This window comes from Carlito syrichta, unplaced genomic scaffold (assembly GCF_000164805.1).
Source record: "Carlito syrichta isolate Samal-C Ts95f unplaced genomic scaffold, Tarsius_syrichta-2.0.1 Scaffold308833, whole genome shotgun sequence".
In the NCBI taxonomy this organism is placed as follows: Eukaryota; Metazoa; Chordata; class Mammalia; order Primates; family Tarsiidae; genus Carlito; species Carlito syrichta.
In genome coordinates this window covers 313,831-326,572 of record NW_007252929.1, presented here as the reverse complement: position 1 = coordinate 326,572, position 12,742 = coordinate 313,831, and the positions used below count along the sequence as shown (strand labels likewise).

At 40.2% G+C, this 12,742-nt stretch overlaps 1 protein-coding gene across 2 annotated transcripts in view; it reads right to left on the bottom strand.

Moving 5' to 3' along the window:
* Positions 1-8,618: 8,618 nt before the first annotated feature.
* The window catches only part of PTPN12 (protein tyrosine phosphatase, non-receptor type 12), a 61,363-nt gene continuing 57,239 nt past the window's right edge, over positions 8,619-12,742 (bottom strand). For both annotated transcript variants that reach the window (XM_008066001.2, XM_021716520.1), the window contains 2 exons: positions 10,443-10,550; positions 8,619-9,481 (listed from right to left, as the gene is read on the bottom strand). In XM_008066001.2, coding sequence (XP_008064192.1) covers positions 9,420-9,481; positions 10,443-10,550 — 170 coding nt within the window. In that variant the 3' untranslated portion in view covers positions 8,619-9,419. The remainder of the gene's footprint in view (positions 9,482-10,442; positions 10,551-12,742) is intronic.

Sequence of the window (12,742 nt, the reverse complement as noted above, 5' to 3'; positions counted from 1 at the left end):
ATCAAAAAATCAGCCGGGCATGATAGTGCATGCCTGTAATTCCAGCTACTCGGAAGACTGAGGTGGAAGGATCGCCGGAGCCCAGCAGGCGAGGCTGCGGTGGCCGGGAGCGGCCACTGCACTCCAGTCTGGGCGACCGAGTGAGACTCCAACTCAAAAAATAAATAAATAAATAAATAAATAAAACAAAAATAATTGCTAAAAAGAACCACCAGTATGCCTTTTAGAGTTCAAGTAAATGTCTTTCCAGACCTAGAAGTGTCTCATATAGTTTTATTAAACAAGAGGGCACATTTCTGATCATTTAAGGCTTAAGACTTTGAAAACTCTTTGACTTTTAGCTGTGGCCTTTTGACATTTTCACTACTCATGGACAACCCTATGCTGTGCAAAGGAAAAGATAAAGGACACAGAGGGCCCTTTTATACACCTATGAACAGTGAAAAAATGAGACCACATGGGGAAAAAAGTAGAATTTCCATGAACTATTTTTAGATGTATCTTATGCCATTTTTCGCTCTCCATTATTTACATACACTATTTCACTTATACACTACTACACAACAAACTGCTGCAAAACAGAATGGCTTGAAAATGCCACTTTATGATTTCTCACAGTTCCGCAGATGAGGGGGGCTCTGCTGGATGATTTTCTCCGTGTGATGTTGCCTGGACCTGCAGGGCATCTCCCCATGTGGTGTCTCATCATTCCATGGATTAGCCTGAGCTTCTCCCATGTCAGCAGGATCCCAAGAGACTGAAGTAGCCAGGTTTCTTCAGGTCTAGGCCCAGAATCAGCTCAGAAACATATCTGCTCATTTGATTGGTTAAAGCAAGGCACAAGGCTAGCCCAGGTACGAAAGATGGGAAAACCAACTCTATCTTGGTGGGAGGAGCCACAAAATATTGACTATGACTTCCATCCTACCACGGTGACTGGTCAGGTTGACTGTAAAATTGAATTTGATCAAAATTCCAGATTCTGACTTTTGACCCCACAATATTTATCCCATTTAGCTCTAGAAACCCGACTTCTGGATAAGTAGAGATAGTGAGGAAAAGTGGGTGGATAGCTTTCATCAGTTTTCAAGCTGTATTTTGTTTTTGAGATGGGGGCCTCAATATGCGCCCCTCGCTGGAGTGCAGTGGTTCTTCACAGGTGTGACCATAGGGCACAGTGGTCAACTTCTGGGCTTATGTGATGCTCCCAACTCAGTCTCCTGAGCAACTAGGACAAAAAGCACATGCCTCTGCACCTGGCCTCGAGATGTATGCCATTTGACTTAACTAGCTCTGGTTCTAGTGAATTAATTAGTACATATACGTTTCTTGTTCATTAAAGCCTGTGCTCCTAATGTCTCTGAAATCTAGAGGCATACAAGAGGGTAAGTGGTTAAGCGTGAGGATGTTGGAAGAGCTAGATTTAAATTCTGGCTCTGTCACAATGTGTGACTTTAGATATGTTAAAGGCTGTATTTTCAGATTCGTCCATAAGACAGATATCTATCTTACACAGAGTTTGTGGAGATTGAATAAGATGTATTTGGAGATCAGCATAGTGTCTGATACGTGGTAAGCATCCAACAAGGTTAATCATTTTTATTTGATTGGCCTGAGTCTGCATGAATGCATACTGAAGCTTTAAGATTTGCTCAAGCCTCCTCACAGAGTGACCCATGGAGTATTTGGCATTAAGGCCTTCATAAGCACTCCCAGCAACAGAAGCCACCCAGAATAGCTTTTAGACTACTGATTTCTGAATTTTGAGTGCCTTTTCCAGATTTTTGGTTACATTTCTTCTTGGTTACATTTCTTCTTGGTTTGCTTTGCTGCCCCCTTCTGGAAGAATGGCAGAAATTAGATGATGTTCCAACCCCTACTGCCTTGTTTGCCAAACTGCTAAAAGCTATCAATATTTTGAATCCTTAGTCAAAAAATTCAATCTTCGAAAATTTTTCGTCTTATGTTCAAGTGAATTAAAATGAAAATAAAGTCTAAATGTAAAACTTTTGCCTATGAATTTCAATTATTTTTGTTACATGGAAAACGATATTGGTAGATAGAATAATTAAAACGCGCAACTTGCCGGGCTTGGTGGCTCAGCCTGTAATCCCGCGCCTTGGGAGGCTGAGGTGAGTGGATTGCCTGAGCCTGCGGGTTCGAGACCCGCCTGGGCAACTTGGCGAGACCTCATCTCTACAATAAATCAAAAATTAGCCGGGCATGGTGGCGCGCGCCTGTAGTTCCAGACACTTGGAAGGCTGAGGCGGAAGGATCGCTGGAGCCCAGTAGGTTGAGGCTGCAGTGGCCGGGAGTGTGCCACTGCACTCCAGTCTGGGCGGCAGAGACTCCAAATCAAAAAAAAAAAAAAAGAAAAAAGAAAAAAAAAGCACAACTCATTTTAGGTTAAAAAGATCTCAGAATACTTTGCTATTCTGAATGGCAATAGAAAATTCCCTATACACTGTATTTCATTTTTCTGAAACAGTGAGATTTATAAAATTTTAATTTTAAAATACTTTTTCCTAATGTTGGTAGCAGCAAATCTCTAACTCCAATCATGGGCATAATGATTTTTCCTTTCTTTTTTTTTTTCGAGTCAGAGTCTCAATCTATCGCCCAGGCTGGAGCGCAGTGGCACACTCACAGCCACCGCAGCCTTGACCTGCTGGGATCAGGTGATCCCTCCACCTCAGCCTTCCAAGTGGCTGGAACTACAGGTGTGCGCCACCACACCCAGCTGATTTTTTGATTTATTGTAGAGATAATGTCTCACCATATGGCCCAGGCTGGTCACGAACCCGCGGGCTCTGGCAATCCTCTCACCTTGGCCTCCCAAAGTGCTGAAACTAGAGGTGGCGTGAGTCACAGTGCCTGGCCCATAACTTTTCACAGTAAAAATCATTATGTAGAGGCTGGGCGTGGCAGCTCATGCCTGTAATCCCAGCACTTTGGGAGGCAGAGGTGAGAGGATTGTTTGAGGCCACAGGTTCAAGACCAGCCTGGGAAACTTGAGACCTCATTGCCAACAACAAATAAAAAAAGTAGCCCGGCTTGATGGCGGCGCATGCAGTTCCAGCTACTTGCAAGGCTGACATGGAAGAACTGCAAGGCTGACATGGAAGAATTGCCTGAGCCCAGCAGGTCGAGGTTGTGGTAACAGTAATTGTGTCACTGCATTCCAGCCTGGGAAACAGAGTGAGATTCTGACTCAAAAAAACACTCCCCAAACCAAAAAAATTTATGTAACTAGTCATAGGTTGGTATTTAAAATTTCTTGCATAGATGCTGCATGCAGCTGGGCACTGCCTTAGGCCTGTAGGAAGCTGAGGCAGGAAGATCGCGTGAGGTCAGGAGTTTCAGACCAGCCTGAACAACAATGTGACCTTTTCTCTACAAAAAATGGAAATATTAGCAAGGCATGAGGGCATGCACCTGTAGTCCCAGTTACTCAGGAGGCTGAGGCAGAGATCACTTGAGCCCGAGCTTGAGGCGAGCCGTGATTATGCCACTGTGCTCCATCCTGGGTGACAGTAAAACAAAACCTTGTCTTGGGAAAAAAAAAAAGCTGCAGGCAAATATTATTGTGTACTTCAAATACAAGAAAAGTGAAATACTTAAGATTTTATGCTTAATACAGTAAATTATTTAAATGCTTTTTATTATTCTTTATTTTTATTTTTTTTGAGTTGGAGTCTCACTCTGTTGCCCAGACTGGAGTGCAGTGGCCGCTCCCGGCCACCGCAGCCTCGACCTGCTGGGCTCCGGCGATCCTTCCACCTCAGCCTTTCAAGTAGCTGAACTACAGGTGCGCGCTACCACGCCCGGCTAGTCTGTGATTTATTGTAGAGATGAGGCCTCGCCAAGTTGCCCAGGCGGGTCTCGAACCCGCGGGCTCAGGTAATCCTCTCGCCTTGGCCTCCCAAAGTGCTGGGATTACAGGCTGAGCCACCGAGCCCGGCTTATTCTCACTTTAGAAGATACTGGAAATATTCCAGTAGACTATACATACGTAGATAAAGCTAAAATTTAGTAGGTACAATACTTAAAAATATCGCAGCCGTACAGAAAACCAGTATATTTGTATACTTACTAAACTTGTTAATCCTACTGTAGGATTTTCTATCAGAAACATTTTTGGTCCTTGATTTCCAGAAAAACATATTTTAAGGAGAAACTTAGGTTGTTTTTGTTTACTTCATGTTTGGTTATTTGGGTATAAATTTATATACTTTATATGTTCTTTCTGAAGTATTGGCCAGAGTTTTAAAGTCACAAATACATCACATCATGATAATAGTACATATGCCACAGTATCTCTAAAAAATGCAAAATGACTGGAATCTTTGGAATTCCCATCCCCCACTAACCTAACAAAGCACTATTTGTTGTAGGTTTGAACACAGAAACCCATCTCCTTGAATTATTCAAGCATTGCTGTTTTTCACTGATTACCGTATTTAGGCCTAAATATTGGTTATTTGCATATTTACAAGATTTAAGCACCTTAAAGACAAATAGCAGAGGAAACAGGTTGCAGCAAATCTTTTAAAAATTAGTTTATATTCAAAACAAGCTCTACTTTCCACGTTTAGCATAATATGCAAGGCCTGCTTGTTAAGTGGAAATATGGCAAAATCTTTATTAAAGTTTTTGCAGCTCTCCATTTGCCAGAATGAAAACACAGGCTTGTGGCCTTTAAGGTTGTGTAACAAAAGACCCAGAATTAGAGAATAAAGTATTAAAGAGCTGAAATTAACTTACATCTCATTATTTAGAAAGCTATTAATGAAATCTGAACTTTTGTCCAGGTGTGGTGGCTCATACCATAATCACAGCACTTTGGATGGTGGAGGCGAGAGGACTGCCTGGTCCAGGGGTCCAGGGACCAGCCTGGGTAACTTCGCAAAACCTTATTTCTTCAATAAATAAAAAGAGTAGCTGTGTGTGGTGGCATGCGCCTGTGGTTCCAGCTATTTGGAAAGCTGAGATGGAAGGATCACCTGAGCTCAGAAGATTGAGGTTGTTGTCGCTGTGAGCATGCCGCTGCATTCCAGCCTGGCTGACAGGGTGAGACTCTGACCGCAGCAACAACAAAAATATGAATTTTTGACATCTAGCCACTAAAAGCAGTTAATTAGGAGACAGCTGTGTTAAAAAAAAACCCAAAAAAAACAAAAGCAGCAAAAACTTTCCCAAAACCAGCACAATGAAAACAAAGGGAAGAATTCAGTTTAATCTTGTATTCAGAATTAAACCAGAATGTTTTCATAGATTGCAATCAAGAGTATAAAATATATACATATATAAGCAAAAATACTAGTTATTAAACATTTGGTCAGGTGCAGTGGCTCACGCCTGTAATCCCAGTACTTTGGGAGGCAGAGGCAAGAGGATTGCCTAGCCCGCAGGTTCGAGACCAGCCTGGGCAACTTGGCAAGGCCTCATTTCTACAGTCAACAAAAAAATTAGCTGGGCATGGCGGTGCACACCTGTAGTTCCTGCTACTTGGAAGGTTGGAAGGTTGCCTCACCTGAGCCCATTAGGTCGAGGTTGCGGTGGCCATGAGCGTGCCACTGCATTCTAGCCTGGGCAACAGAGTGAGACTCTGACTCAAAAAAAAAAAAAGAAAAAGAAAAGAATGGAGTATCTCTTACATCACAACAAAATTAAAAAAAAATTAACATTCACAGTCTACTTTAAACAACCTCAAGGGTTAACAACATAATATACAGTCATGTAATTTTACTCAGCCAAGAATCTTAACCACAAACCATGTCAAGCTGTAACATGTGAGCAAATCACTAGGTCAGAATGACATTTAACTACGGCTTTATTGCTTTCTGTTGATCAATATATGAAGAAATGTCCACAAAGTAAAAAATACTATTCGTGAAAATGGCTCTCAAAAGAAAGCTAACTAATAGTGTTTATGACAGAAAAGGAGAAATTTAAAGGTCTTTGCAGCCTTAGCTACAGGGTAGAGGTTTTGGACAGTGGCAGAATGAATTTGGCATTAGCTTATCAGATACCAATGAGCTTACCATATTCTCTATGACAGAAAAACACAGGTGATAACTTTTATCAAGTGCTCTACGCAGTATAGAGATTAATCATCTGGAAAGCAGAACCTAAAATATCATAAGGATAGTCAAGAAAAAAAAAAATTCAGAAACTCTCAGATCAGTGAACTCCTAATTTATGACAAAACTATGTAAGAGAGTTTTCTCAATAAATGGTAGCTGGGCAATGAAAAAGGAATTAATCACCCCATACACTAAGAAAATTAATCTGTAGATTTAGATAAAAACATAAACTAGAGCCGGGCTCGGTGGCTAAGCCTGTAATCCCGCACCTTTGGGAGGCTGAGGTGAGTGGATTGCCTGAGCCCGGGGGTTCGAGACCTGCCTGGGCAGGTGAGACCTCATCTCTACAATAAATCAAAAAATTCGCCGGGCATGGTAGCATGCGCCTGTAGTTCCAGCTACTTGGAAGGCTGAGGCGGAAGGATGGCCGGAGCCCAGCAGGTCGAGGCTGAGGTGGCCGGAACGGCCACTGCACTCATCTGGGTGATAGCGTGAGACTTCAACTCAAAAATAAATAAATAAATAAACTAAAAAAACTTCTGGAAAAACTGTGAGAGATCATTATTTTGGGGTGGGCAAAGATTTTCTAAAAGAAGACATGAAAGAGCATTAATTATAACAAATTGACAGCTGGGTGTGGTGACTCACACTTGTAATCCCAGCACTTTGGGAGGCAGAGGCAAGAGGCAAGAGGTTCAAGACCAGCCTGACCAGCATGGTGAGATCTCGTCTCTACAAACAAAAAACTTAGCTGGGCATAGTGTCATGCACCTGTAGTTCCAGATTCTCGGAAGACTGAGGTGGAAGGATCACCTGAGCCCAGCAGGTCAAAGCTGCAGTAGCCGTGAGCATGCAACTCCACTCCAGCCTGAGTGGCAAGAGTGAGACAACAACAACAACAACAAAATGATAACGGGGACTAAAACACACCATTAATAAAGTAAAAGGACAAACCACAGGCAAACCCACAAGGATTAAAGAGCAGAATATATAAATAATTCCAATAAATTAGTAAGAAAAAAACAGGCATGAATTGCCAAATTATAGGGCATGTGTTGATACTGCTTTAGTTGATACTACCAAATAGTGTCTGCCTGAGACTTGAACAGGTAGGTCATAAGCATATGAAAAGGTGCTCAACCTCATTTATCATCAGGGAAGTATATATTTGGATAATACCACTACACACGTTTTAAAAGGGTTAAAATGAAAATTACTGGGTTGGGTATGGTGCCTCACACCTGTAATCCTAGCACCTTGGGAAAGGAGGTTAAAGTTAGAGTGAGTTGGTATTGCACCACTGCACTCGAGCCTGTGTGACAGAATGATAGACCAAAAAAAAAAAAAAAGAAAAAAAGAAAATTATTGGTCCTAACAAGTGTTAGGACTATCACTTTGGAAAACTATTTGGTAGAATCTATTAAAGTTGAAATATATAGTACATACCCTGTAATCAAAAAAATTTCACTCCTCAATATATACATCCAACAAATCTATATACACATATGTGCATCAAAAGATTCATGCAAAAAATGTTCCCAGCAGAATGATTTGTAATGCTCCCAAACACCAAGTGTCTACTGAAAGCAGATATCATACACATTGTTGTCTATTCACACAATGCAGTCTTTATCAATGAAAAATGAACAGCATATGAAAACGAACAAATCTCAGAAGTGCAAGGCTGACACTGTTCTACTACTTGACCTTAGTGGGTCATACTCACATGCGTTTTTAATGATTTTTGCATACTTCTGAATACATGTATATTTCAATGAAGGTATTCCAAGAAACTCCCAACAATAAAAAAACTTTATAAATGATTTTAGTACCCTGTATCACATTACAAAACTCATCAAATGTGTGAAAGGACTGAAATGTTTTTGTCATACTTTATTTCAGCTTACATTTTATTAGGAAAAGATACATTATAGGAATTCTATATCTTGTAGTACTATATCTTGTGCCAAGTGTTCACTGTGTGGCCACTTCCTTATAACCAAAACATATGGAAAAAAATTCAGATTCTAAGGGATCAACATGAAGACCATTTATTTTAACAAAAAAAATCTTTAACATGAAACTGTAATATTATTTTCTCCTCTACAAGAATTCCCCTTCTACTCATGTAAGGTTATTCCGTGTTACTTTAGTTTCATAATTTCTTCATTCTTTTGTATATAGAGGGAAAATACAGATATGCATAAATTCATTTTGTATTCATGAGTGGAGCTGTACTCCAGTCATAGGATGGGAAGAAACCAGTTCCCTTTCCCACTTCACCTCTGTTTGGTGTCCTACTAGGATTTTGGTAAGCTGACAATGCTAATAATGAGAAGATTGCTGAGGAGCTGACTCAAGGGTAAGTATTTAGAATTGGCAGACCCATGATTTTTTTTGCAGAAGATGCTCCCTATTAATTAAGAGATTAAACCCCATTGATACTCATGAGTTAAAGACGGAGCCAGCAAAAATGTTGATAGAAACTGTAATTTCCTAGGAACGAGGAATGAACAACCAAGACAACAGGAGGCACTGTAAAATTGTTTTTGTTGTTTTAATGGCAGGTCAAATATCCTGAAACATACATATATTCTGATAGTCTTCTAATCCCAGTTGAGTTCAAATATTAAAGTAACACACATGAGAGCTAAGAGAATTCAATATTGTTCCAAGGCACTTACTGAATCTCCATGACTAGATGAAAACAAGAACAATTAGAATGAACAATTAGACTGTATATAATATAAAAATAACTTTTTGCTTACAATTTACAAAATGTATTATTATTACAATCTTTGATCTCTGATAACCTGCAATGCTGGCTGCATGAATCCAGCAATTTTAAAATTCAGAAACTATTTTCTAAAACTTCAGGGCAAATAATTTACAAATAAGGTACACAAAGATTTAGACCATGCAGAAATTTCTTACATCTTCTGTTAATAATATTTTATGATTGCAACTTTATCAAATTATATACCTACTTGCCCTGTACATATACAAAATAATGCATACATGATAAAACAGCAAAAGAGTAGTCCTTAAACTCAATTTATCATAAAAGTATTACTATATTAACATGTCTACAAGCAGCGTGTAACAGGGTTAAGAGACATTAAGGCAATAATACTTGAAGTTACAAAATAAACCATATGTAATACTTTTTCCTAAGTGTAGTATAAGGCAGGTAGATGACCCCAGCAAAAAATATTAAGATAACAATCTACACTGCTGTTAGTCCCACATTTTAAAGGTGGAATACTATCAATCTGGCTTTCAGTGGCACTTGAATTTTCCAGTATAATTTAAAGTGTCTTTTAGCTCCCTGAATCATGTCCATTCTGAAGGTGGGTCTCTCGGTCCCTTAGGTTTTCCACAGCGATTACCAAAACCTAGAGTAAAAACAATACACAATAACAAGTCAGTGTTCAGAGATACTTTCATACTACTAAAACTGTCTCTAAATTTCCACAAAGGACTTTAGAATCGAAACCAAACCAAACAACTGTAAATATTTTGGGGATGATTAAAAAGAATTGCTTCTTTAAAAAATTTTGTGCTAAAGATAAAACCAATTTTATCAAAATGTAAAAAAAAATCTAAGATATATTAGTCTGTCCAACACAAAAGATTTGTTTATATACTGCAGTTTTAATTTTTTATTTATTATTATTTTTTTCTCCAGAGACAGGTTCTCGCTGTTTCACCCACTGATGTGATTACAGTTCACTGCAGACTTGAACTCCTGGGCTCAAGCAATCCTCCCATCTTAGCCTCCCAAGTAGGTGGGAGAAGTACTGCATACCATGACGCCTGGCTAATTTTTTTTTTTTTTTTAATAAAGAGACAAAGTTTTGCTAAGTTCCCCAGGCTGGTCTCAAACTCCTGTGCTCAAGAGATCCTTCCACCTTGGCTTCCAAAAGTACTGTAATCACAGTCATGAATCACCATGCCCAGCCAATTGTTTAATTTTTATTTTTGTAGAGATGGTGTCTTGCTTTGCTGGCCAGGCTGGTCTTCAAATCTTGGCATCAAGTGATCCTTCCTTCTCAGTCTCCCAAAGTGTTGGGATTTACAGGTGTGAGCCACTGTGCTCAGTCTATTTTAGTTTTTAATCTCAGTGTGAAACAGAATTAATTATCTCATTTGTTTCATGATTAATTCCAAGAAAATTTGATTATACATGTTTTATTATTGGCAAGTGACATTTCAGAACCTGAATAAATAGCACAAAATTTGACAAACTTGGTTTTAAGGAATTCTCGGTTTTAAGGAATTCTTGGGATAATGGCAAATGACCTTTTCTCATTCTTGCCAGTGTTAAGTTTAAAAATTATTTCTTAAACAAATTACCAATATCTGTAGCTTCTGATGGACTCTCTGATATTTGTTCTTTCTTGTCATTGTAAGAAGGCAGACATTCTGTACAAGTCTCTGTGTGAATACCCTCTGCTGGTTGATCTAAAATGCAAAACAAAGCCCTTGTTAATCACCATCCTTTGTAGCACCATATTTAGGTGCTACATATTGGGGCCTACTTTTTATTTTTGGTTTTTGAGTTGGGGGTCTCACTCTGACACCCAGGGCTGGAGTGCAGTAGTAAGATCACATCTCACCACAGCTTTGGCCTCCTGGGCTCAGGTGATTTTTCTGCCTTAGCCTCCTGAGTAGGTGGGACTAAAGGTGCATGACATCTTGCTCGAATAATTATTTGATTTTTAAATTTTCTGTAGCAATGAGGTCTTGCTATATGTTGCCTAGGGCTGGTCTTGAACTCCTGGGCTCAGACAATTCTCCCACCTTGGACTCCCAAAATGCTGGGATTACAGGTGTGAACCACTGTGCCCAGCCAGGAGAACTTTAAAAACATTGACAAAGGAGTTAAAAGAGAGTTTTCTCAGCCGGGCTCAGTGGCTCAGCCTGTAATCCCGTGCTTTTGGGAGGCTGAGGTGAGTGGATTGCCTGAGCCCGCGGGTTCGAGACCTGCCTGGGCAGCGAGACCTCATCTCTACAATAAATCAAAAAATCAGCCGGGCGTGGTAGCGCATGCCTGTAATTCTGGTTACTTGGAAGGCTGAGGAGGAAGGATCACTGGAGCCCAGCAGGTCGAGGCTGCGGTGGCCGGGAGCAGGAACTGCACTCCAGTCTGGGCGACAGAGTGAGACTCCAACTCAAAACAAAAAAGAGAGTTTTCTCTTTTGGGTGTCATAATTTTAGAGGCCCAGATAAATAGAAATACAAGAGTAGTGAGCACAGAAAATCATGTTAGGTGTTTTTGTGGGCATAAGAAATTGGCAATGAGTATTTCTACAATGGGAACTGCCGTTATGCTTAGTTTTAGATTGATTCCATAAACCTAGATCTTGGCATATCATATTCCCTTAAGGCAGTTATATTTAATGTTTATGTTTGAAGACAATAATTGCAACTGAAATGCCTTTATATGGCAATCAATGGCAAACAGGTTCATAATTAATGAACTTTTTGCCCCCACAAAATAGTAATTCTTCTGTCGTTTATTCATTTAATTACCAATGTTTCAGATTAGCAACAAAAGAAATATTATATTCATTCATTCTTTCACAATCTTTATCATGTCCTTTACAGCTCTGTGAGGCATCTTTCTGGAAACTTGGACTTTAAGTCAAATAATAGATGATACCTGTTCTCAAGATGCCTAGAGTCCAGAGAGGAGTCAGCTAACTTCTAGCAGAAAATAAAGCTAGCTGGGCTCGGTGGCTCAGCCTGTAATCCCACGTCTTTGGCCAAGGCTGAGGTGAGTGGATTGCCTGAGCCCGTGGGTTCGAGACCCGCCTGGGCAGCGAGACTTCATCTCTACAATAAATCAAAAAATCAGCCGGGCATGGTAGCGCATGCCTGTAATTCCGGCCACTTGGAAGGCTGAGGCAGAAGGATCGCCAGAGCCCAGCAGGTTGAGGCTGTGGTGGCCGGGAGTGGCCACTGCACTCCAGTCTGGGTGACAGAGTGAGACTCCAACTCAAAAAAAAAATAAAAAAAAATAAAATAAAGCTAGAGAATAAATATTCTAGCAGAAGACAGAGAGTGATGCACTGATTATTACAGTAGTGTGATAAATTTTATAGCAAAATTATGCATATAGTGCAACGAGACAAAGAGGAGCAGCATCTAGATGAGACCAGTGGTGGCGAGGTACTCAGGGCCATATTCTAGGAGGAAATGATAATACCAGTCGAGAGGCCTCAATTTCCTGAGTTAAGTAAAGGTCATATAAGAGGATCAATAATTTTAGAAGTAAAGGTTTGGAAAACTCAGGGGAAATGGAAAGGGTATCAACTAGAGTATATAGGAGAAGTGGATGAAAAATCAGTGTTGTAGGTTCAGTCTGTGAAAATGAATGCTCTAGCAGCATTCAGTAATGAGAGATCTAATAAACTAGTATGGGGAGTTAGGAGCAAGAAAGTTAAGGACAACTATGAGTGTAACTAGAGTGATGTGGGTGGCATTTATGTAGGACAGAGAAGGAAGAGAAACTAAAGAGAAGTTGACAGACTTTAAGAATAAATAGAAGAGCCGAGCTCGGTGGCTCAGCCTGTAATCCCGTGCCTTTGGGAGGCTGAGGTGAGTGGATTGCCTGAGCCCGCGGGTTCGAGACCCGCCAGGGCAGGGAGACC